This window comes from Borostomias antarcticus (assembly GCF_949987555.1).
Source record: "Borostomias antarcticus genome assembly, chromosome: 14".
NCBI lineage: Eukaryota > Metazoa > Chordata > Actinopteri > Stomiiformes > Stomiidae > Borostomias > Borostomias antarcticus.
In genome coordinates, this window is record NC_140247.1 from 5469220 (window position 1) to 5493921 (window position 24702).

Sequence of the window (24702 nt, forward strand, 5' to 3'; positions counted from 1 at the left end):
CCCTCCAGAAGATCTTCTCTGCACGCCTGCTTCTGTTGATCTGGGGGAGGCTAGATGTTCAACACAGCTCCACACACACAGCTGCCCTGTGCAGGTAAATGTCATTTTTAATGCTATGGTATTCAGGAGTAGAGCTTATGAGTCTATGGTATCTGACAGGCAGTAACACCGGGTGATAATTCCCTTTGAAGCAGGCAGTTTGTGAAGCAACGCTTGGTGTTGCCAAATGAATACTAAAAAAACCTGACAGAAGAACTATGAAATTCCACTGTGTGAATACTGGCTGTTATTGTGAATAAATAATCTGAAGGGACAGGGATAAATAGACCTTGGGATGTGAAAGCTCTTTGGATTTGATATTTGTACATCTTAAAAATATCATTTCACCCCCCATCAATAACCCCCTTAAAACTAGCTCAGTGGTGCAAATAAGACTGCCTCGTTGGCGTTTTTTCAGGAGATGATGAATATTAAAACTCCCCAAAAATGACAAACCCTTGCGCCTCAACACCGACGCAGTCGAAGCCGTGGTGACTTTAGATCCTGTGTAATGCTATGCACATTGTTCTACAATAGCCCTATTGGGCACGGCCGCACACGCCCTTTCACTCTCTCCATCTTTTTTTCCCCCTTCTCTTCTTCCGGAGGAAACATATTGGTATGATGCTCTGATGCCTATGAGGTCAGACTCAGTGATCCTTTCAACCTGTCATCATATTTAGCATATTTATACTCTACTACACCCTACTCAACCAAACATCAGTCTGGGGTGTCGGCCACCATGCCAGACAGCCTGTCACTCCAGCAACCTGCTTTTATTGTAAATCCTTTCACACCTGGTTGAAGACTAATACTTCAGAGACCTCCCTCTCTTTCTCTCTTTGCCTGCCCCCCCCCACTTCCCCCCACTGCCCGCCGACATGCACAAAAATAATGGGAACCTTCGAGAGAACTTCCCCTATTGATTAAACTGTCATACACCGCCACTTTGATTGATCACACTCCATTCAATCATGTCATGCCAACGCAGTGGGTTGAGTGACACAAGGAGACATGAACGAGGGTAAAATAGAGGCGGGGGGCGGGGGGGGGGGGGGTGTGAGGTTCAACTGTGCTGTGGCAGGTAGTCAGTGATGCGTCATGCATCTGGAGGAATCCTGAAGCCCTCTGATGTCTGTTGATATCCACTGGCGTGGACAAAGACAAATCCTCTATTTCATCAGAGAAAAAGCTCTTACCTTTACTCTGGCTTACAGTCAAACAGGATCCGTCCTAGCAGTACTCTCTGGACTGAGAGATCATATCCACTCTGCACCCCCCCCACCCCCAATAGAGGAGCAGAAGCAAGTCAGCAGGGGAATACCAGTAATACTGTATGTCTGGAGAAAGGGAGGAACAGAATGTAAGGGAGTTAGAGTGAGAGAAAGAAGAAAAATGTAGTGGGTGAGAGCAGTGCAGGCCTTTAAGTAGAGACTGTCACAGCGGTCAGCAGGAGAATACCAGTAATATCTCTGGAGAGAGAGCGCAGAGTGAGACAGTACAACCGAGAAAGTAGCGAGAGAGAGAGACTGTCACAGTGGTATACTGCATTCAGGTGGAAACGACAAATTAAGTGTTATCCCTTCCTAGGGAAGTAACTGGTTAATTTTATGGCGTGGTAGTTGTATGGGTTCCCAGCTCTATAAAGAACACACATAACCCTTTCATCAATGGTGCTGCCTGCCTGGGAGGAAGGTAGGCAGAACAGGGACATCGCATTCCTCCTATGCAGTCTCCTACAGCAGAGCTGCCAGATAAAATAGCACACTTAATTTTCTTATTGGATTTACAAAGAAAAAAGTGAAGATGAAATTGAGAGCCTGGGCCTTGTTTGTTAAATTCAGACCTCGTAATTCAGTTACTATTTGGTGCGGTGGGAAGACTCAATCACATCAACATAAAGGCTGTGGATACATGAGCAGGGTCTAGCGGAGTCACACTGACATCCTCAATGGTGACGGTACAAGAAATGACAGAAGGCAATTCTGGATCCAAATCATTTATTTATCATGAAATAAAGTAGCTACATTTTATATGTAAAATAGTGTGCAGCACAAATTCAGCTCCCAATAGACTAACAGAGTTAAAGAACATACACAGCAATGAACAGCAGTTAACACTTCAGATGCAAACTCCTATCCTCACAACAAAGGGGACATAAATCAGGAAAAATATTTCAAGCTCACTTCAAAAACACTCCCAACACTCCATAACCTTCTACAGAAAACAAAAAAAAACAAACTGCTTTGCTGTTTAGATGTCAATCGAGCAAAAACATTTCAGCCTGCGGTCCAAAGTGGCAGTGCTTGAGACGACGCCGCACCTGTCGAGATCCATGTGACTGGAAAACAGCTCAGACCACACATTCCCTTCCACGGTTTCATCTAAAGGCCACTCTCTCTCGGTGACCATCTTAGAGCTCAGACATCTGGGATTCATCAAAACGACTTTAATGACCAAAAGCAAAACCCTGGCAGTGCTTTGCAGATGGCATGATTGGGCATAAAGTACGATCGTGATGTGTTGTGTCTGAGGCCAGGTGTAATTCATGTTCTGGTTAAAGCTGGTGAGATATCTTCTCTTGCTCTTGGCCCCTGAGCTGCAGAGTAATAGAAGAATATTGATCTAACAATTTGGATGCCTGCATTGTTTGGGGGAGGTGGATCTGACTGCCAGTCAACGCAGCGGGCCGTGTGGTACTGTAGCGTTGCAGCCGGGGCGGGGCCAGTACTCAGGGCCGTTTAGTCCAGCAGGCACTCCTCACCCTCACAGATAAGGAGAGAGATGGGATCATTTAGAGAGCCTGACTGTGAGTGGGTGACTGTATGACTGTGTGTGGATGTGGGATGGAGCACCCAGGGCAGTTTTATGTATTAAAAAACAAGGTAGGGAACACTCCACTTTATTAGCTTTGGTTCGCTGCATCCAGTTAATCTGTATTCTTTAAAACCTGGTGTGTGTTTTAAGAACAATAACATTTACAGTTTCCAAATATCATGGGGTACTACAAAAATACTAGTTGTACTGTACTCTTGTGTTTCAGAATAATTGCTGTGTCATTAGTACAAAGTGGTATAATAAACTATACTGTTTATCAATATCAAATAGATATATGCAAAAGACAGGAAAATATTGACTTTGGTTTTTCATAGTAGTAGCCCAAACCTCTCCAGAGATTGTGCCTCACATCCAAATGAACAGATACAGTTATTGAGGGAAAGTAAGGCAGTGGAGAGTTTGCATAGTCAATATCTGCACAACTACACGGTACCTGTATTGGCAATTATCATATATGACACCAAGTGTAATTCCATAGACTCTCCCTCACAATTATAAAATATGTTAGAATATAAAACAGTAAATCTAAGCAAAATCAAAAGGTTATCAGAAAGCATTGCATTCCTTGTATAAACATTATCATGACAGACCTAAAAAGAAAAAAAAGAAAAAAAGAGAAATGCCCTTTATACAGTTGCTTTCCTCTAATTGGCTGTTTTCCCCGGGAAAATCAGACGTTAGACTATAGATGGGGCATGTCAGAATGTATTCGTTTGATTAAAATGAGATTTTTTAGCCGGGTCTCGGTGTGAACACCTTAGTGAGCCACACAAAGCAACTGCACATCAGAGTGTGTGTCGAGGAACAGTGGGAGGAATGCTTTCAAACAACCTAGTTTTTCTTATTCTTAACCCTTTCTGTTGCTTTTGACAGTGAAAAGCTTGATCTACATATCTTACGAGTTAGTTACACATCTCCTCATCCGGCCCTCCAACACTGACAGCTCCCCCTCTAGATGCTATCCATGGCTTTGAACTCGCTCAGGGCCTGCACAGGGTTGATGTGCTTCTTGTGGGAGGACCTCTTGACTTTGTTGGTCTGTCCGTCATCCTGCTTCTCCCTTTTCACCAGGGGCTTCTTCTCAGGGGCCTTCATCCTCCAGGAGATGGCGGGCATGTTGAGGGACTGCATGCCCAGGGACTTCTGGTACTTGGTGGAGGCCACGTAGGAGGCCTTGACGGTGGACACCACCGTGTTCATCAGGTTCTTGGCTGCCTGGATCAGGGACATGGCGCTGTCCACCTGACAGAGGCACAAGAGATACAGCAGTTAGACTAGGGTTGGCCAAGGACACAGCGGTAAGACCAGGTAGAGCATCATGTAAATGTTCCATCATGTTGAATTCAGGTCAGTGTGTGGTGTGTCCCTCTGCTCTGCTTTAAGAAGTCTGATTCTCTGGTGAAGGACACAGTGTTTGGAGGAGGGAATTAATGACCGCCACCAAATGTGTCTGAAGTACAAGCAAAAGCTACGAGAAAGGGCAGGTGTGAATTATGGAAAAGGTCGCCCCTAATTTAATCTCTACAGTTTAATAACCTCGGAGAGATCCATGTGGCGGACTGCTGATGGTGTCAGACCATCATGCTTTACTTCAAGACTACAGGACGCGGAGGCTCGTTATTCGTCTGTGGAAAGTTCCAAGAGGAACTCAGCGTGAACATCTTCTAGCAGGATGTTCGTAAGCCACTGAGCAAAGCTTTCAAGCAACGCTAGTCCTTTCCAGGAAGGGGGAATGAGTGCCTGTTTACCTGGCATCAAACATTAGCAGCACATTAGCCTTTGTACGGAATGACTCATTAAGTAATTGGGAGATTATGTAAAACAACAACACAACAATCACAACAACTAATTAATGCTCAATAGGAGATAAACTTTTAATTGGATGACATTTTTAAATGAAACTGTTTCTTATTTGTGAAGAGGAGTCACTAGAGGGATGAACCAGATCTCACATAGTGGATAAATATTAAGGGACAATGCTAAACAAGGATGTTTGTCATGTGAAATGCTCAAAACATCACAAACATCATGTTTTTAAACAAATATCTATCATGACGAGACATTTAAAAGGAGGAAGCCAATACAAGGGCACCATTGAATTGGCTTCCTCCTTTTAAATGTTTCGTCATGATAGAGCTTTGTTTAAAAACATGTTTTTCGTGACGTTTTGAGCATTTCACAAGACAAAACACCCTTGTTCTCTTGTTCTCACTCGCTCAGCTGCTCACGTCCCTCTGCTTATTGTGAGCTTGGGTGAGCTGAGGACATTGGATAGCGCCTGAGGCCTAAGCCAGCCTTGAGTGTGTGTGTGTGTGTGTGTGTCAAGTGTTTGTATGCCTGTATCAGTTTTTGTGTCTGTGTGTGTATTTGTGACAGACTTACCCCTGAGACCACCAGCTCTCCTCCCAGGTTCTGAACCTCTGCCTTCACCTTGCTGCAGATGTTGAGCTGGTGACAGTAGAGGGCGATACGCTGCAGGTAGGCCAGCAGGTCCTGCTTACAGGCTGAGTCTGGGCACTGGGGAGGCAGGGAAAGGGCAAGGTTAGTACATATGGAGGTTAGCCCCAATCACTGGGCTCTTGGATTTCAAAATTGCTCGTTTTGATAACCGGATTCACATACTCATACAAAATTCCATTATGGATGCTGTTTAGTATTCCAAACCACATTTCAAACCCAGAGACTGCATAGTCAACATATACGTTGCCATTGCACCATGCATGCATTCCATGAATATTGGCTACCCTGGTGAGCTCGGTCGGTCGAACATGAGACTTTCTCAGGGTTGTAAGTTTGAGTCCCACGTTGGGCACAGCTAAGTGTATCTGTGCGGTTTACTGCGCCTTCAGGGGAGCTCTGTCGTTTAAGAGCGCTGGGATTGGCTGTTGCCGAGAAGGGGGCTTAGGGGCAGGAACACACCGAGCAGGGTCCTCAGGTCTTTCTCACCTGGATTTCGGGGGAGGCGTTTGAAATGAGGAATTGGTGCGTTGGTTGCTATTCGTGTTCCCCCCTTGATTGTTTCCCCCCAATTGATCCCTGATGTGACTGTAATTTTGTTCCTTGTGTTTCTTGTGTTTTCCCAGTTCGAAATCTGTTTGGTTTCTAATTAAAGTAAAGAATTGGGAACTCGAATCTCGACGCCTCTTTCCAGCCCCCCGTGTAAGGGACAAATTACACGACAGTATCATCACTGTACACACGACAAACAAACCGCATTAGAATACCATTAGAATTGTGTCATTCCGGACCCCTGTTCAGATCTGAGTATTCAATCTCTTCCTAAATATTCAAACGTCCTGAACCCCTGATGTGTTTGGTCCTGTCGAGTCACTAGCCTTCTGAGAAGTGAGAGAGACGCCCACTGTGGAACCAGCGTTCAGCAGCAAGTGGCCGCTGATTGATAATGGGGCGGCTGTGCCTCCGGAGGTAGAGGAGGTCATCCAATGATCGTAGGGTTGGCGTTTTCGAATCCCGTCTCCTCTTGTCCACATGTTGAAGTGTCCTTGGGCAAGACTCTCAACCCCAAATTGCTCCCAATGAGCAGGCTAGCACCTTGCATGGCAGTTGCCACCATTGGTGTGTGAATGGGTGAATGAGAGGCCACTGTAAAGCCCTTTGGATAAAAGCGCTGCAGTATATAAGTACAGTAGGACCCCACTCATCCGAACTTCAGAGATCCGAAACTCCCGGTCTACCGGACAGGCTTAAAAAAATTTTTTTTTGAGCCTGCTATCTGGTTACTGGTGGAATTTTCATTACAGTACTGTAGGCCTACTTGCATTTAAATCTGTCATAATAAACATGTACTGTATCCTACTGTGAACAAAAACAGAACTGTATGTAGACATACATGTTGCCTGTAGGCTGTAGCCTACTGTCACGTTTAATTTCTTTGTTACTTTAATGACGAGCGCAAAACGCAAACGAGTCTGCTGCGCGAGAGCTGCATTCCTTGGTAGCCAGAAAGCACGTCAGCAACCTGAAGCAGAGGAGCATCGAGTCATTTTTCGTTCCCAGTTAATGGACTTCAGGAACACAGACGTGTTGTAAGCATGTAGATTAGCCTACTAGGCCTACTGTATTTGTTAAATAATAGCCTACAGCCTATAGCTGTTAGCCTACATCGGTTGTTTTAGAGACTTTCCTTTAGGCTGCAATAGCCTAAGACACGACAACTTGTCTGTCATTTCATTTATTTATTTATTGATTATAATTTGCTCTAATTGTTCTAATGTTGGGTTGTTTTTAGGCTATACCATTTTGTTCTGCGAATACAGTAGCCTATCGATGCAGCGTAGGCCTCATTTGAGAATAAAGTACTGTATTTGATCAAAGCATGCACTCAAGTGGAAATTCGTTTATTTTATTCTAGGCTACTGTAGGCCTATTATAGGATAAGCTGTATGAGTTTAGTTGGCTATTTGATTGCAATTTTGATGCATTTTCTCAAGTAATTAAGGGTATTTATCGGTCTATTATCAGTCTATATTAAAAAAGTATACCACTTAGTGATAGTTTGGTGCATTTTAACATATGTTTCAGTCATCCGGACATTTCAGAGATACGAACGACCTTCGGTCCCGTTGTGTTCGGATAAGTGGGGTCCTACTGTACAGTCAATTTACCATTTACCATAATGTTCAGCAGGGTTCAGCAATGCTGGATTCACACAGAACAGTAATGCAAATATCGGCCAGTTCAACAACCGCAGCTGTCGATCACTTGCTTTGTGCATTTGTAGTGCTGTCCGAGACAAAATCCTCTTCATATAAAGAAGCACTTACCAATTCAGAAATCATTACATTACAGTCGTTTAGCAGATGCTTTTATCAAAAGCAACTTACAATAATTGCATTTAACGTAGACGGTCAGTGTAATACTACTCGCCAGAAGTGCATCTCAGGATGAGAACATGAATAATTCTTTTTTTAGCATACTGTAATTGAATAAAGCTGAGTTCTGCTGGAGCCAGGCTTGTTCAGATTTCCACTGGTTTAAACAATAAGCAAAGACTACAAGCGAATATTTAAACTGCTCAGGGCTGAAAACACTTAAGGAGGTTTCCGCACATACATAATTAATTCAGAGAGGCAGCAAGATATGATTGTATTCAAAACAAGTTTAACACCCCATTTTAAGTGCTTAGTAGAAAAAACTCACCCATTTGTGTCTGATCAGAAAACAATCGACTAATCAGTGTTCTATGAGGAAATACTAGCAGCTACACCGGGGCGTGGTTTAGGCGTGACGACAGTGAGAAACTGTTTGTTCTACAATGCAACAATGGTGGCTCCTAGAGATTAGCATAGATGCTGCTATAGCATCAGTTATGTCTGAACTGGAGAGCAAAGAATGGCACTGTAGGTTTTTCTCTGTGGAAAAGATGTTTTCGCTCTTCTCCAGGTAAGAATTTGATCTACCTGTGACAGACGGTGACAGACAGATTGTTCATCCAGTCACCTGACGAGTAGTTTTGAAAGTGGACCAGTAGAGATCAGTGCACGGCGCAGTATTTTGCGCATACAAGAGGTAGAGAACATGTCCTCAGATAACAGTCCTCAGATAACAGTTGGGGAGTACTGTGTGTACAACTGATTTCAGGAGACACAAATAAGACAGAAATGCTAATAATACAGTATTACTCAAGTTTCACTAAGTTACACAGGGATCTGCCATCTTGCTCACGACTTCCAGAGGGAACTGGGGGTAGGATCAGGTGGTACGAGTTCACAAGCTGAGAAAGAGAGTTGAGAGGGGCGAGTGGTATCTCGTAAATCACGACTTCACAGGCCAAATGGAACACGGCATTAGGGCCGGTGTACTGTAGTAGTAAGGAACGGCTCCTCCACCTCCTCTCCTGGTTTGCTAAACAAGCCCCCTGCCAGTGTGGAGACAAGAGCTGTAATCTTCTGAGCAGAGGGTTGTAAACAGTCTGACGTGGCGCAGCTAGAGAGCCACATTAAGACTGTAATAACACCCTGATGGGCTGACCTGACAGACAGACAGACCCCCACCATGGCAGACCTCAGAGCAGCACGGAGCTGGGCATCTTTAAATCATAAATAGCACTACTCATAACTCAGGGGCTCTCACATTGATACCACCAGTGCAATGGTGTGTGTGTGTGTGTGTGTGCGCATGTGTGTGTCAGCATATGTGTGTGTGCGTGTTTAAACCTTTTTTTATGACGAGGCTGGTATTTGCAGGCTTTAGGTTGTTAGAGGTTTGGTTCATTTGGTGGCCGTTAATTTTAAGTAAGTGCAAATGTGAGAGGGGGAAGCCAATTATATGTAATAGCAGGAATGGGCTGTCTGCTGAAACCCAGCACATCCTTACTGATGTGTGTGTGTGTGTGAGTGAGAGTGTGACAAAGGAGTTGCAGTAAGGTGATGTGTGATACTCATCTAAAAAAATTCTGTAACCATGACAGAGCAATTATATTTGTTTTGCACAACTACTGTAAGGCGCCTGTTCCTTTCTGAAGTCCCCAAAGGGAACAGTAGCTTTAGCAGTGTTTTTTTGGGACAGGCTGGGAATTATGATGCCTCTAATCCCGCAGAGCGCATCAGCGTTCCCTGGTGGGTTTATGAAGCGCTCCGACAAACATGGCGCGCGCGCGCACACACACACACGCACACACGCACGCACACACACACACACACACACACACACACACACGCACGCACACACGCACGCACACACGCATGCACACACACACACACACATGCGCCTGCCCTGCTGTGCTTAATCATACACAGCAAACATGCAGGACTGTGGAGAAATCACGCTACTATGTAATGCAGACTCTCTCTCTCTCTCTCCACCTTCCCTCCTCCCCATACCCCCCCCACCCCCACCCCCGGCTCTGTCTATCTCTTCCTCTCTCCCCCACTCTCTTTCCTTCTCTTTCAAACCCACTGTAAACAGATGCATCACACACAGACTCTGTCAACAAAAACACACAACTACATTCTGACCTATTCAAACACTGACAAAACCAGCTCTCTGTGTCTCTTATACATAGTGCTAAATTAGGACTCACCACATGAGTACTAAAAATCCACTGAATTACATCAACCACTGGCTTCCTCTCCTGTTGCTTCAAGGGCGGCAGAGAGGGGAGGAGATGAGTTTCTGAGAGGAGGGGAGAAGAGGGGGGAGAGGAGAGGACTGGGACGACCAAGGGAAATGAAAGATGGGCCAGGCCACTCAGAGAAGAAGAGAGGAGATGGAAAGAGAAGAGTGGGCGAGAGAGCAGAGTGGGGGAGTAAGAGCAGAGAGCCAGAGAAGGGGGGGGGGGGGGGGGGCGATGAGGAGAGGGGAGAGACCGTACGGGAGTTGGGGGAGATGAGCGCAGGAGGGAGAGAGTAGACGGCAGGAGGGGAGATGAGAGGGAGGAAGGGCGGGCACAGAGGGGAAGGAGGGAGATGAGGGGGAGGGGGAGAGAGCGAGTGTTCAGATGTAGCACGGAGCTGGGCTGAGAAAGGGGGAGCAGAGGGTGAGGGAGATAGAGGGAGGGAGGGAGGGAGAGGGGGAGATAGGGGGAGTGAGAGAGAGGTAGGGGGAGTGAGAGAGAGAGGGAGATAAGGGGAGGGAGAGAGAGGGAGGTAGGGAGAGCGAGAGGGATAGAGAGAGGTAGGGAGAGCGAGACAGATAGAGGGAGGTAGGGAGAGTGAGAGGTAGGGAGAGTGAGAGATAGAGGGAGGTAGGGAGAGCAAGAGAGGGAGGTAGAGAGAGAGAGAGGGAGGGCGAGAGAGAGAGGGAGGGAGGTAGGGAGAGAGAGAGGGAGGGAGGTAGGGGGAGAGAGAGGGAGGGAGGTAGGGAGAGAGAGAGGGAGGGAGGTAGGGAGAGAGAGAGGGAGGGAGGTAGGGGGAGCGAGAGGGAGGGAGGTAGGGAGAGAGAGAGGGAGGGAGGTAGGGAGAGAGAGAGGGAGGGAGGTACGGGGAGAGAGAGGGAGGGAGGTAGGGGGAGCGAGAGTGAGTGAATCTGCAGAAGCTGGGCTGAGGCTGTATGCATCAGGCATGCTAATGAGCCGGGCTGGAGGAAGGCCTCAGACGGCTGAGATCAGGCTGTGAAAGCATCACTTGTGCTCATGCTCAGCTCAGCTGCTGGCTTCACCCAGCACTCACAGGAAATACTGCCTGCTCTGCTCCCACCCTGACATGTGAGTACACAAGCTGCACAGGAATCAGACAAGGAACCCCCCACCCCCACAGAGGTTTTGTACCCTTCCCCCCCATGAACCAATGGAAGCACTGTCTGGCCAACCTCAAGTCACCAGTCTTTGGCTGCAGTGACGGTCTAAAGTGACTCCACTGTACTACAAACCTGTCAGGCACACCAGGTCTGATGAAGCGCGCCTGCATATTTCATCAGTTTCAAGGGTTCGTTTCAAAGGTCATCATCAAAGGAGAATCTGTTATGGATGTATTAATCTGGGTGTGACTGGAACCTAGTCATGTCAGGAAAAACACTGAGCCCTTTCACCTCCCCCCCGACCCCCTTAAAATGAGATGACACAACTTCATGTAGAAAAAGAGAAAAGGCGACCGACCTCCGGACCCTCTTATGGAGACTTCCATTATTAGGATCCATCATCGGTTTGTCTCTTTCCCTGAGATGTAGCACTTCTGGCTGGGCACAGGCCCTGTAAAGAGTGGGCCCCCAGACATGGTGATATAGCCCATGCATGAGTACATGTCACGGACCTGCATGACTGGTTATTAACTGGGACTGGGTTCACCTTGCCTGTTCAACTGCTACTGAGATAAGAATGTAGGGGGGTTAATTCTAATCATTAAGTCTCTTAAATTAAATTGGCTGACATGACTGACTTGATTTGTATCATTTCCATATTTATAAGGTCTGAACACAAACTGCTTTCAGAGTGGGCGGATCTGCAGTTTCCAGGCAAGCTGTTACTATGGAGAAGGTAGAGACTACGCTGTGAACAAACATATGCTGGGAACATTTTTTTTTTTTTTTTTTACAACAACAAAACAAACAAAAAAAGTAACTGCAACAATGAAGATGGATAAATAGAAAGTGGAAAGATAAATGGTCAGGAAGTGAGAAAAAAACAATTACTGACTGATGAAAGAAAATTATGATTACACATTGCTGCAATGTTTAAGATGACAAATTCTGGACCAATGCCGATGTTTGAAATAATAATCCGGCCGATGCCAGATGTTTTGTATTTGTATGCCCCATTTTGTGCCAGGGAAACAAAGAAATTAAGTGTTTAGTTCCAAAATGCCAGTTTTTGACATTTCCATAATAGGTACCATTATCTAGGTGTGAACTATTTCTGGCATCAGTGTTTCCCCTAGGATTTTTTTCAGGGGAGGTGGAAGCCCCCCGAAACCTTTAGTGTTGTCGCAGGGCGGACATGTCACAGATACATGTTGTCAACAGTGTCGTCATAGCATGCAGTAAGGCATTTATTGGTACATTTCTCTACACTGAGCTGAAATAAAATTAGTGCACATAACTTGGGTAAATAAATAGTATTTATTTACAAAAAAAATAAACATTACTAGAAAAAAATACATTTCCTGCAGAAAATGTATAAATGCTGAACAGCTCAAAAGCATTGCTGAAAACGCATAGCCTAAAATGTAGGCCCTAAATGGTAAAAAGGTGAACAGTGCCATTTAGTCCACAACACATAGCCTAGCTAATGTTAGCCTACAAAGTATGCCCTACATAGTTACTAACATCAGAAGACAGACTAAACTGTGGTTACATTACTTATGTAGCTTTCAAAATTTCATCATCTCTCACTCCCAGTCAGAACATGTCCGCTAGCCGCGATGCTACTTTTCACTATGTTAAACTCCATTGACTGATGCTAAAAATGTTAGTGATCTAGACATTTTGGCTTTTTGGGTCTTTCAGGAGAGATGGGGGACCACTGGGCATCACATTTTAAGATTAGGCTATACATTTTAGTGCAAAGCAAAAGGACATATCCACAGTGTAGCTGGAATGGAATGTTCTGCAGATACTGCATCTCCATCTAGCCGACTGAGATGGACGGCCTACTTACTGCTTACAGCATAGGCTAGATAAAGAAAATACACCAAATAACTATAGGTAACATAAATAAAAAGAGGACCAACTATATATGAAGCAATCTAATGATCCAAAAATAGTTTAGGCCTACAGATATACTAGATTATGAAGATGCATAAGGGCATTTTTATTTCCCTTTAATTTAAAGAGAAACTACGCCTGAGTATGGCACATAGCCCTGCGCGTTGTCCTCTTACGTCACAAATCTTCTCCGAATCTGCAGCTGGTTGGGCTAACGTTTTGCACACAAAAAAGAGCCATAATTGGTGCAACATAAACTTCGGCCACTGCCATCTGTGAATGTCATTTTGTTTGCCGATGGCAGTCAACCAGGTGAACACCGGACAATGCATTGGTGCATCCCTAATGACAATGATATACACAATCATGAGGAAGGTCAGGTCACATCATCAGAAATGCCATGTTTCTCCTCTAAATTCCATTTTACACAGAGGAGCAGAGTAGAGCAGGGGAGGGGGAAGCTGCGACCAGGCCTCCCATCCCTGACCTTTCAGGACACCTCATACGCAGGAAATGTAATTATAACACAGGCTGATATTTACTGACCTGCGGCCGAACAAAGAGGGGGGGGGGGGGGTTGCTAATGTAATGGACCACCTTTTTGTTTTGCTGCGTTCTGACCACTGGTTATCAAAAGAGAAAATTGATACTCTTGTTTATCTCAGATCTGAGTGGGGAAAGGAGAGTGTTTGAGTGTCTCTCTCTCTCTCTTCCTTTGAGTGGGGCAAACACAGCTTAGGTGACTGATGCATGGGATGCAGAGCCCACTGCCTTTTAAAGTCAAAAAAAGAAAAGAAAAAAGGGCTGGCTACCTGTGAAGTTTGGAGCCATTGAACCAAATCGTAATACTCCATTACTGAAAATTGACCATTAAAGCACCCGTATTAGCCTAAAATCTGATACAGCCTATTATAGAATGTATTTGTCCAAGCTACAGGAGTAGCATTGAACATAACTTTAACCAACGGTGACCATGGCAACAGCCATCCCCATAAAAATGAATCACCATTTATGCATCTACAAGACAGAAGAGGAAGAAAAGTGCCTTGCAACTCCAAAATGAATTGGCCATAAAAGACTGGTAGTATAAGAGAGTGGTAGTATAAGACAGTGGGAGTATATGAGACTGGTAGTACAGTATATGAGAATGGTAGTATATGAGACTGGTAGTATAATAGACTGGTAGTATAAGAGACTGGTAGTATAAGAAAGTGGTAGTATAAGAAAGTGGTAGTATATGAGACGTAGTATATGAGACTGGTAGTATAAGAGCGCGGTACTATATGAGACTTGTAGTATAAGAGATGGGTAATGGAAGTATATGAGACTGGTAGTATAAGAGACGGGTAATGGTAGTATAAGAGACTGGTAGTATACGAGGCCTACTAGCCAATAGCCTACACATCAACAGAACAAAATTAATAGGCCTTCAAAAGGAATCATAATATATGGAAATTTAATTTTAGCCTATTGTATGCCTAATACAATATGGGGGAATTATTTTGTCCGGACATTACGACCGGAGAGATTTTAATATATCGGACTTCAACAGATTTTTCCGGACAAAAACCGGTATTTACCGGCTAACGGAAACCCTGTTACGGGTCTACTTGATTCAACTCTACTCACTTCGCTTTTTTTCCACTACAAATAGTACCCCTCCCCCCCACCCCCAAAGGTAGCTGGTCAACATAGCAACGCGGTGTGATGTCATATAGAGGGGTTTCCGGTTTCTGTTCCTCCATGCTACACTAGAACAATCACCAAGCGAAATAAATATCATACATACACACAAACACAAAACTGCTTTCCTAGATCAATTAATCTTATATTAATTAAGATATTGGCTGGATATTTTTTCCCCCATGGACAGATTGAGCTCTAAGGTCTGCAAATTTATGCTTTCATGAGGAGTTCTATTTCGGGAGGCTTCGCACCTTGAGCTTCACTGAAGCAGGCTAGTAGTCAGTGAGTGATTCTCTCTGACTAATCAGCAGTCTGCAGCGTTTACACGTCACCACAGCCAGCTGCTACAGCTCGCTTGGAACCTCAAAGGAGCAGGTCCGTAAAAAGTAGCGCTTCACCTCGCCTCTACTCACCTTTGGCATGGTGGAAAACCAAAAAAAGAAATTAGAGGCGAGTTAGTACTTTTTCTTGCGGTGGAATTAGGCTGTAAGAGACTGGTAGTATAAGAGACTGGTAGTATAAGAGACTGGTAGTATAAGAGACTGGTAGTATATGAGACTGTAATAACATAAATTACAATATTTCTTATAACAAGAAATTTTTGTCTACATCGTATGCAGTTTGCCTTTAGAGAAAACCATTACCCCGAAACTACAAGGCTCGATAAAGGAGTATTTGGTACTGTATTTTTAGATCTCGTAAAGCTTTTGATACGGTCAACCATGATGTCTTAAAGGAAAATGCTCGTTTTTGACAACCTGGACCTTATTTACGGCATATTATAAGACGTTTGATTCACCGAGATAACTTTGGTGTAATTCGGGGGCCTGTAGAAGAAATGTAAAATCCAGCGTGAGTAAGTATATCCATATAATGGCGGCGGACGGGGCACTGAGAATGCAGCTTCTAAAAAAACTATTTTCTGCCGTGAAGCGGTTGTTTTCCTCAATCTGTCTTTATGAATCGCTAGTTGTGCTTGCATAGAGTGAGGGCTTGTTGTGGTTTTTCACATGCCTCTGTAATATGATCTTTAGAAACGTCTTTAGAAACTAAATAGCTTCCCCACTTGCTCCAGCACGCATACGCACAGCGCACAACTGGCTATTCACTGGCATCGGTGTCTTCATATTTAGCTAATAGGGTTCAAGGCTGGTGAAAAAGCCATAAGACCTTGAACCCTCTCTAAAAATTCTACAAGCTGGACACAAAGCCAATTCATTTCCATCACTGTAGGTACTTGAGAAATACAATTTACTGAGCTTTGATAATTTTATATTTCTAGATTTGTCCCTGGTAACAATAACATTTTAAATGGTTTGATCCCTCCCCCACTACTTGACCGTGTATATGTTACGGTCAATGTGAGAAAACGGGGAAAGCTTTTCCCGGTTATTGCGCACATTCCCCGACCTCGCGGGGAATGTAGGAGAAACATGTGCGTTTCTCACATCTCCCGGGTAATGTGCACATTCCCCGACCTTGCGGGATATGTGAGAAATTGGTTAGTATTTCTCACATCTCCCATACGGTCGGAGATTGTGCACATTAACCGGGAAATGCTTACAATTCCCGACCTTGCGGTAAATCTAGGAAAGCGCAATCGTATGCAAAACTTCTGCGCAGCCGGGTGGTGGGAGAGGGCTTAACGGTAGTTGGGCTAACGTTACTGGCGCACACCTGTGAGAGATTTTTCGTCTTTTCGTCTGTCTTTCGGCTAGCTAACGTGTAGGGTTCCTTTGGAGGTTCCCACCTTCCTGTTGTTGCAATGTTCCTTTTGCGTTTGTTAACTTGATAACCAGTGTAGGCCTATCCTCCTAATACTACTTACACTGTGTGCAGCATAGGCTATATTACTGTTCAAGGTAGACCACAGACTGTTATTAACTGTAGGGGAGGACCGGGACGAATGAAACACTTTTTGGTTTGATCAGATTTACACAGAAATTAATAAAGATGGAGATTACATTTTTTGATGACAAACAACTTGTACATGTCCTTTACTAACCTATTAGTTGTACGAGTGAAACAGTGAGATTGTTTTGCTTGTGTTGCGTAGCCTCGCGGCTTGTAGGCTAATTATCTTAACTTTCAACACATGTATAATTAGACCCAATTTAAGGTTTCCATTAATGCAATTGATGCTATGTATTCGAAAACCATGGGCAAAATGTCAAGCACCTCTCGTTCTAAGCGCACAAGCCCTCTCCCACCACCCGGCTGCGCAGAGGTTTTGCATACGGTTGGACTTTGCTAGATTTATCGCAAGGTCGGGAATTGTAAGCATTTCACGATTAATGTGCACAATCCCCGACCTTGCGGGAGATGTGAGAAATACTAACCAATTTCTCACATCTCCCGCAAGGTCGGGGAATGTGCACATTACCCGGGAGATGTGAGAAACGCACATGTTTCTCCTACATTCCCCGCGAGGTCGGGGAACGTGCGCAATAACCGGCAAAAGCTCACATTCCCCGTTTTCTCACATTGACCGTAACATATATATTCGCTCAGCAAATTCTATTAGATCCTCCAGATTAGAATATCCTATATATGAGATTGCACCATACCATTTCGCTGCACTGTATTTGGGCAATCAGCTTTCTCTGTAAAAGCCACAGATCAGTAGAACACCTTACCTGACAATGTGAGGAGCTGTAGCTCCATCAGCACTTTACTCTCTGATTCTATCTTACGGTCTTTACTGACTTGCTTTTTTTATTTTTTGACAAGCATACATTTGTGATGTACTTTACTACTGTGTGTAGTTTTTTATTTTGTGTCATGTGAGTTCCTTTCTTGTAGAACATGGAAGGTTGCTTTTACTCTGTATTGACTGTTATTGTGCTGCTTCTCTGCCTTGACCTGCCAAGATGGGAATTAGCCTGAAGCTACAATCTGGTATGGTGTATCAAATGGTGATTTTTATGTTTGAATTTTACATTCAAACATACAAACACTTAAATAAAAAATAAATAAATAATACATAATTCATCCCATCTTCATTTACTAACACCCTCACCAGTTCCCTCAACATTGCTCAAAGTATGCTCGTATAACTGCCCCAATCATGTTAATTCTGGCCATATGGAGGCCTTCTAGTGGGGGCTGCTGTTTTCAGAGAGAGGGGGAGAGAGATAGGGACAGAGAGAGGGAGGGAGAGAGGGAGAGAGAGAGAGGGAGAGAGGGAGAGAGAGAGAGAGAGACTACACCCTCCAAATGCAGAGGCCAGTCAGCAAGTTTCATACTGTGACTTTACAGCCCTGACATAAAATACATCTGCTGGGGACATGTCGCCAGGCAGTTCTCTCTCTGTGTGTGTGTGTGTGTGTGTGTGTGTGAGAGAGAGAGAGAGCGAGAGAGCGAGAGAGAGAGAGAGAGAGAGCGAGAGAGAGCGAGAGAGAGAGAGAGAGAGAGAGAGAGAGAGAGAGAGCGAGAGAGAGAGCGAGAGAGAGAGCGAGAGAGAGAGATGATGAACAGGGTCTGACCAGAACGCACCACTCCTGGGCACACAAACAGCCAGGCAGCGTTATCTGCCATCACACCTCTGAACTGCAGAGGGATGAGGGTGGGGGTGGAGGGGGGTTATGATGCGCTTGCTGTTGGGAAGAGCAGCGTGACTGAGGGACGCAGTCAAAGTTTAGACGAGATATCGGAAACAACCCTGGGCGGGCGGCTTGCTCTGCGATAGCTCTGCAATAGTGAGCAAGAGACCGAGCCATCTTTAGGTTGTGAGTCCTGTGAGCATGGAAGAACAGAACCACACCAGAGAGGCTCAGAAGAGATCCCCCTGATGGAGAGACTTCTAATCAACTCTAACAAGCCTGCTGGTTCTTTCTGTGTGCGTGGTAGTTAATGAATGAGATTTGAATGAGATTCCATCTGTCTCACCCCCTCATGTTTCTGAGGCTGGCTAAATATAACGACGTCAGGGCATGTGATGATCCGTCAAGTCCCATGTGAAACAGACCGATGAAAGCCCTCTCTTTCTGGGCCGATGGCTAGAACGATGCTCCAGATTTGTGTGGGCTAATTGAATCATGGCGACGCAGGAGGATGCGAGTATGACAAGGAAACGGACAGACGCCAAGCGTCTGCGTATGACAGGACTCGCGTCACGCTGGGGAGCGGCCATGATTCTAAGACCTGCTTTGCCTATTTAACACATCAACCATATGTTGAGGCTCTTGAGCACTTGAGTGGAAAATAGTGGGGAACTTACTTGAAAATTTCAGAGTTGAGGGAAACTAGCCAATAAAACATTTATAATTCTGTAGTAAGTTTGACTTCACTGGCCGTGTTTTCCCCCGGGCCTATACGCCCACAGCTTAACAGCTCGGCTGACGGCTACAAAACGCCCCTCAGGATCAAAAGTACACCTGTGTTTCAAGGGCATGCTAGATTGAAAGAAAAAAAACTGCATGCAGACCTTATTTTTCATTATTTAACTGCACCACAGGCTTGTCAGATACTATATAAGTGCAGTCCAAATACTTGTTCATGCATCTTTGACCATGTTGTGCTATAAAAACGGTGGCCCAGTAGGAAGGCCATAACGCTCCATGAACACACAGTCCACTGTAAACAAACACAATGGACAGCAATTATACTGGCTCCCTCAGTATTACAGCCTTCCCATGACCCACTCCGCTCCCCTTCTTTCCTCTCCCTCCCCTTCTCTTCCCTCCTCTCCCTCCCCTTCTCTCCTCTCCTCCCCATACTTCCCTCTCCTCTCGGCAAGGTGCCAGGGCTCTGGACTGCTCTCTGCCAGCTCCACCTCCCCCCTGCTGACCTGCTTCAAAACTCCACCTCCCCCCTGCTGACCTGCTTCAAAACTCCACCTCCCCCCTGCTGACCTGCTTCAAAACTAAAAACAATCTCTTTTATTTGCTATGGAATTAGCATAACTGCATGTTTTACAAACAACAAGGAAGTGCCGGTGAATAAATAAGCCCTAAAGGGCTGACTGACTGATTGGCTGGCTGGCTGGCTGATTGGCTGGCTGGCTGGCTGATTGGCTGGCTTGCTGGCTGACTGATTGGCTGACTAATTAGCTGGCTGACTGATTGGCTGGCTGGCTGACTGATTAGCTGGCTGACTGATTAGCTGGCTGGCTGGCTGACTGATTAGCTGGCTGGCTGGCTGACTGATTGGCTGGCTGGCTGACTGATTAGCTGATGGGAGTGGGGCTGGAGACTGGGGCCGGTGCTGACCCCTGAACTGCTGAGCTGAGAATCTCTCTCTCTCTCTCTCTCTCTCTCTCTGTGGTTGTTCTGTGTGTGATTGTGCTCCTCCTCCACCGCAGTAGGAAATTTACAACCCTGTCCGCCATAAAGCGTCTGGGGGCAGAGCTGGGATTAGACGGAGAGCAGCCCCAGAGTCAGAGCTGGGAGCCCCGGAGCCCCGCAGATCAACATAAATCTACACTGATTGAATGCAAATTGGAAAAGTACACTATGTATGTCGGTATACATCATGAGGATAAACACATGCGCGTGCGCGCGCGCACACACACAGGCATGCACACATCCACATGCATGCACACACAGAGGCATATCCACATGCAGGCACACAAACACACACGCAGGCAGGTCCACAAACAAAACACATAGCCATGTCAACATACAAGCACACAGGCATGTCTACATGCACACACACACACACACACACAGGCATGTCCAAATGCAAACACACGCACACACACACACAGCACAGGCATGTCCACATGCATGCGCACACACACAAAAACACACATTCACATACTCACAAAAACAAAATAAGGCTTGCATATTGAGCATGTGTGCACGTGTGTGTGTATTGTACGTGTGGACATGCTTGTGTGTGTGTGTGTGTGTGTGTGTGTGTGTGTGTGGGTGTGTGTGTGTGTGTGTGTGTGTGTGTGTGTCCATGCGTGAGAGGGCAGGCAGGCAGTGGGAATTTATGGGCCACACGGTGGCTCACACATTTACATTATAAATCTCAATTACACAGCATTATTTGTTTACCACCCCGGCTCACATGGAATTCTCATAAGGTGCCTTGCAGAGGAGGGCCATAAATTGTTAATAAACTGCAGTGCAGATCTTTGGAAGGCACTGACCTAAATCCTGCAGCTCATCCCCGCACTACACTAATTTCTTTAAAACTTAACGAATTAAGACTGTACACGCACATTTGGCTGACGCCGCAGCCCCCCCCAGTGAAACCACACCTCTTCCACCGGCGCCGCCTTGGTGTAGGAACACCGGATACGGCGGCTTCAGCGACCCCCAACGCCGCGCCCCAGCGTGGGAGAACGAGGTGGAAGGCACCGCTCAGCGGGTCTGGGACCATCTGTCTTGCAAGTGAAGACGCCAGCCAGTCAGCCAGCCAGCCAGCCCGTCCGCCCCCTCCCGGCCTCGGGGCTCGGCCATCCTCCTCTCCCACTCTGAGCTGATTAATACGCTCTGGTTAATGAGAGGTCCCAGTATAGCCCAGTCCGACTGTTCTCTCTCTATCTGTGTGTGTGTGTGTGTGTGTGTGTGTGTTAGGGCTGGGACGATTCGTCAACGTCGATTATGCAAATTCATCGACGTGAAATTTGTGCGTCGATGAAGTCGGTTCTAATGTGACAAGTTCAAAACTACACAATGCCAACTGATGCTACACAATGCTCACTCGTTTTTGTATAGTTTGCATTGCACCGTCCTTTTGGGCTCGTCTTGGTGAAGTACTCCCACACATTCTAAAGTCTAGGTCCTGCCTTTTTCTCCACTTCACCCTCATTTCGTCTGTTCTCAAGTCCTTTTTTCACTGGCGATCAACACATTAGCTACCTAGTTAGCTAGTACTACCTGTAAACACACGGGCCGCCACAGTAAATACTGGAGGCAGTATCGCTTCGATTCTGCCGCAACTGTTAATTTAAGACCGAGAAGAAGAAAGGAGCAATTTGGTTGTCAACCAGAGCAAGATCCTGGTGCGAAATAGGTAGGCTACCTAACGTTAATGATGAGCGCTGGTGGTGACAAAACGACTAACGTTAATGCCGAACAGACAGAAAATGAGGGTGAATACGTGGAGAAAAATGTGCGACCAAGGTATCAAAAGTGTGGGAGTACTTCAGTGAAAACAAGAGACGGTGCGATGCAAACTATGTAAAAACCAGTTGGATATCAGCACCACCACAATGCGGGAGCACTTGAACAGGAAACATACGGGGGCTATTTCTTCTTCGGGTGAGTTTAGTTATATGCCTCTTTATCTTTCAAACATTACTAGCTTAGTTTATGTCCTGTACTACAGGCTGCAGGTAGTAGGCTATGTTGTTAAATGTCTCAGTAGCTCTGCAGCTGAGAGTCCATTCCAAGCCAGCTGCAGAGTGTAACGTACAGCAGCATAGACGGGTAGCTAACTAGCTAACGTATCGTAACGCATTCATACATAGGCCTTTTAGTTGTGTATTATTAGGGTCTGGCCTGGTGTATTATTCATTTTATTTAGCCAGATATCATACAGACTAGTTACACTTCTTGAAAGTCAAATCTGGTTTGAATGCCGGGAGACAGCCATGTAGGCTATGTTAGTGAAGTGTAGCCTATGATAAAGCTTGCAAAACAAACGTCTTGTGGTGCCTCCTAGAGAACGCGACGAAGGGGCTACGTTAACACCCACTCTGAGGCGACAACGTCACAAAAACTGTAAATGTATACAATCAGACAACATTTGGTTTGATAATCGTTTGATCGTTTGATAACAATTTAGCTTACTTTGTAGCTCAAAGTATCCTCTAAACAATTCCAGTTTTCAAATCTAGCGGCGTTGTGTCGGTTTTATACTGGGTTGCTAATGTTGACGATAGCACTGCGACTTGGAGTCCTGGAGGGGGGCTGTGTTAACGCCCATTCCACCAACTCCTATGTACAGTAACGTTGGTACAGTAATATGGAATTCTCATACAATGACGAGCCATCACTATGCAATATTTACAGGGCGACACTTCACAGAATTCATAGTGATGATTTGTGGTCGTTTATGTACAACTAAATATGTAGGCTACATAAACTGAAAATATGTAGGTAGACTCTATGATAAGTAATTGTAGGAGAGTACAGTGCAGCACAGTGAATTATAGAAGGAATACTCGCATACCTTAGGTATTTAATACATTTTTCTTTCCCTATTTTTAGTCCAAGTAAACAAAAGCAGATTGTAGCACAGGTTATCTCAGTGCACAATAAATGATTAGGCTTCAATAAATATCACGATGAATATAAAATATCATGACTGAAAATGGTAAAATCAAGCAATTGACCACGAGAGGCAGTGGGTTACAGGGGACTTTACTACAGCTACGGGGCGTTGTTCTAAAACCCCTGTAGCTGTGGTAAAATCCTCTGTAACCCACTGCCTTGAGTGGTCAATTGCTTTTCTACAGCGGTTACTACATATATATATTCACAAAAAACACTCCGTAGTAACATTCAATCATTTATTTACTGATCATTCTTATAATTTTAGTATTTACAAAATCTTCCGCGATAGGCTATAGTTATGAATTAAATGGTTGCCAGGGAACATAGGCTATCTTGCCTATTTGGGTTGGCCTTGTTTGCATAAACCATAAGGCATAATTCGGGTGGTTCACATTTATTTTAATATTTCCAGCCATGGTGCAGTTATTAAAACAGCTCTCCAGAGCACTCGTTTTTGCTGGTAGGGGTGTGGCAGTGTTGGAGTCGAACTGATGAGTGCGTTTTTGTAATAGGATACGAAAAAGGTGAGGTTGCTGCGAGTGGTTGCTACGCAAAGCATAGCCGCTTGATTTTATCAATGGCCTCGTCAATGAGATTGACGGCGCATTAATACTAATTGTTATGCGGTCGCAGCCGTGGGTTACAGAGTATTTTACCACGGCTGCTAGCCAATCAGAATCAAGTATCCAAACTCTCCGTTGTAGAAAGGGATAATTTATATTGCATTTAATGGTTAAAAGTTAAAAACATAATTCATGGATGGTGTAGATTGTAGATAAGATAGAGAAAATAATCGTTAGATTAGTCGATTACCAAAAAAATAATTTATCCCAGCCCTAGTGTGTGTGTGTGTATGATGGTGACTGTGGGTTACCGTTAATGTATGCATGCCATCCAAACTCCTGGTTTGTTTGTTTCTTCTGCTCCACTAGCAGGTGAAGTACAGGTGGGTGTCTATATATAAACCACTCGTACCGTAAATACGTTAAAAAACCTGTCACCTGGTAATTAGCCTGCTAATTAAAGGAGAATCACTCGAAATGGATTCAGCTCTCAGGAGGCTTTCCTTTTCCATCTCACACTCAACCCCCACTCCTCCTCTCTCTCTCAACCCCCACTCCTCCTCTCTCTCTCAACCCCCACTCCTCCTCTCTCTCACTCAACCCCCACTCCTCCTCTCTCTCACAACCCCCACTCCTCCTCTCTCTCTCAACCCCCACTCCTCCTCTCTCTCTCAACCCCCACTCCTCCTCTCTCTCACTCAACCCCCACTCCTCCTCTCTCTCTCAACCCCCACTCCTCCTCTCACACAACCCCCACTCCTCCTCTCTCTCACTCAACCCCCACTCCTCCTCTCTCACTCAACCCTCACTCCTCCTCTCTCTCTCTCTCAACCCCCACTCCTCCTCTCTCTCACTCAACCCCCACTCCTCCTCTCTCTCACTCAACCCCCACTCCTCCTCTCTCTCACTCAACCCCCACTCCTCCTCTCTCACACTCAACCCCCACTCCTCCTCTCTCTCACTCAACCCCCACTCCTCCTCTCTCACACTCAACCCCCACTCCTCCTCTCTCTCACTCAACCCCCACTCCTCCTCTCTCACTCAACCCCCACTCCTCCTCTCTCACACTCAACCCCCACTCCTCCTCTCTCTCACTCAACCCCCACTCCTCCTCTCTCTCACTCAACCCCCACTCCTCCTCTCTCTCACTCAACCCCCACTCCTCCTCTCTCTCACTCAACCCCCACTCCTCCTCTCTCTCACTCAACCCCCACTCCTCCTCTCTCTCACTCAACCCCCACTCCTCC

At 45.5% G+C, this 24702-nt stretch overlaps 1 protein-coding gene across 1 annotated transcript in view; it reads right to left on the bottom strand.

Moving 5' to 3' along the window:
- Positions 1 to 2034: 2034 nt before the first annotated feature.
- Positions 2035 to 24702, bottom strand: part of ctnna1 (catenin (cadherin-associated protein), alpha 1) — a 114543-nt gene continuing 91875 nt past the window's right edge. The window contains exons 17-18 of the mRNA XM_084449051.1: positions 5260 to 5394; positions 2035 to 4119 (exon numbers count right to left, since the gene is read on the bottom strand). Of these exons, the coding sequence (XP_084305177.1) occupies positions 3829 to 4119; positions 5260 to 5394 (426 nt within the window). The 3' untranslated portion in view covers positions 2035 to 3828. The remainder of the gene's footprint in view (positions 4120 to 5259; positions 5395 to 24702) is intronic.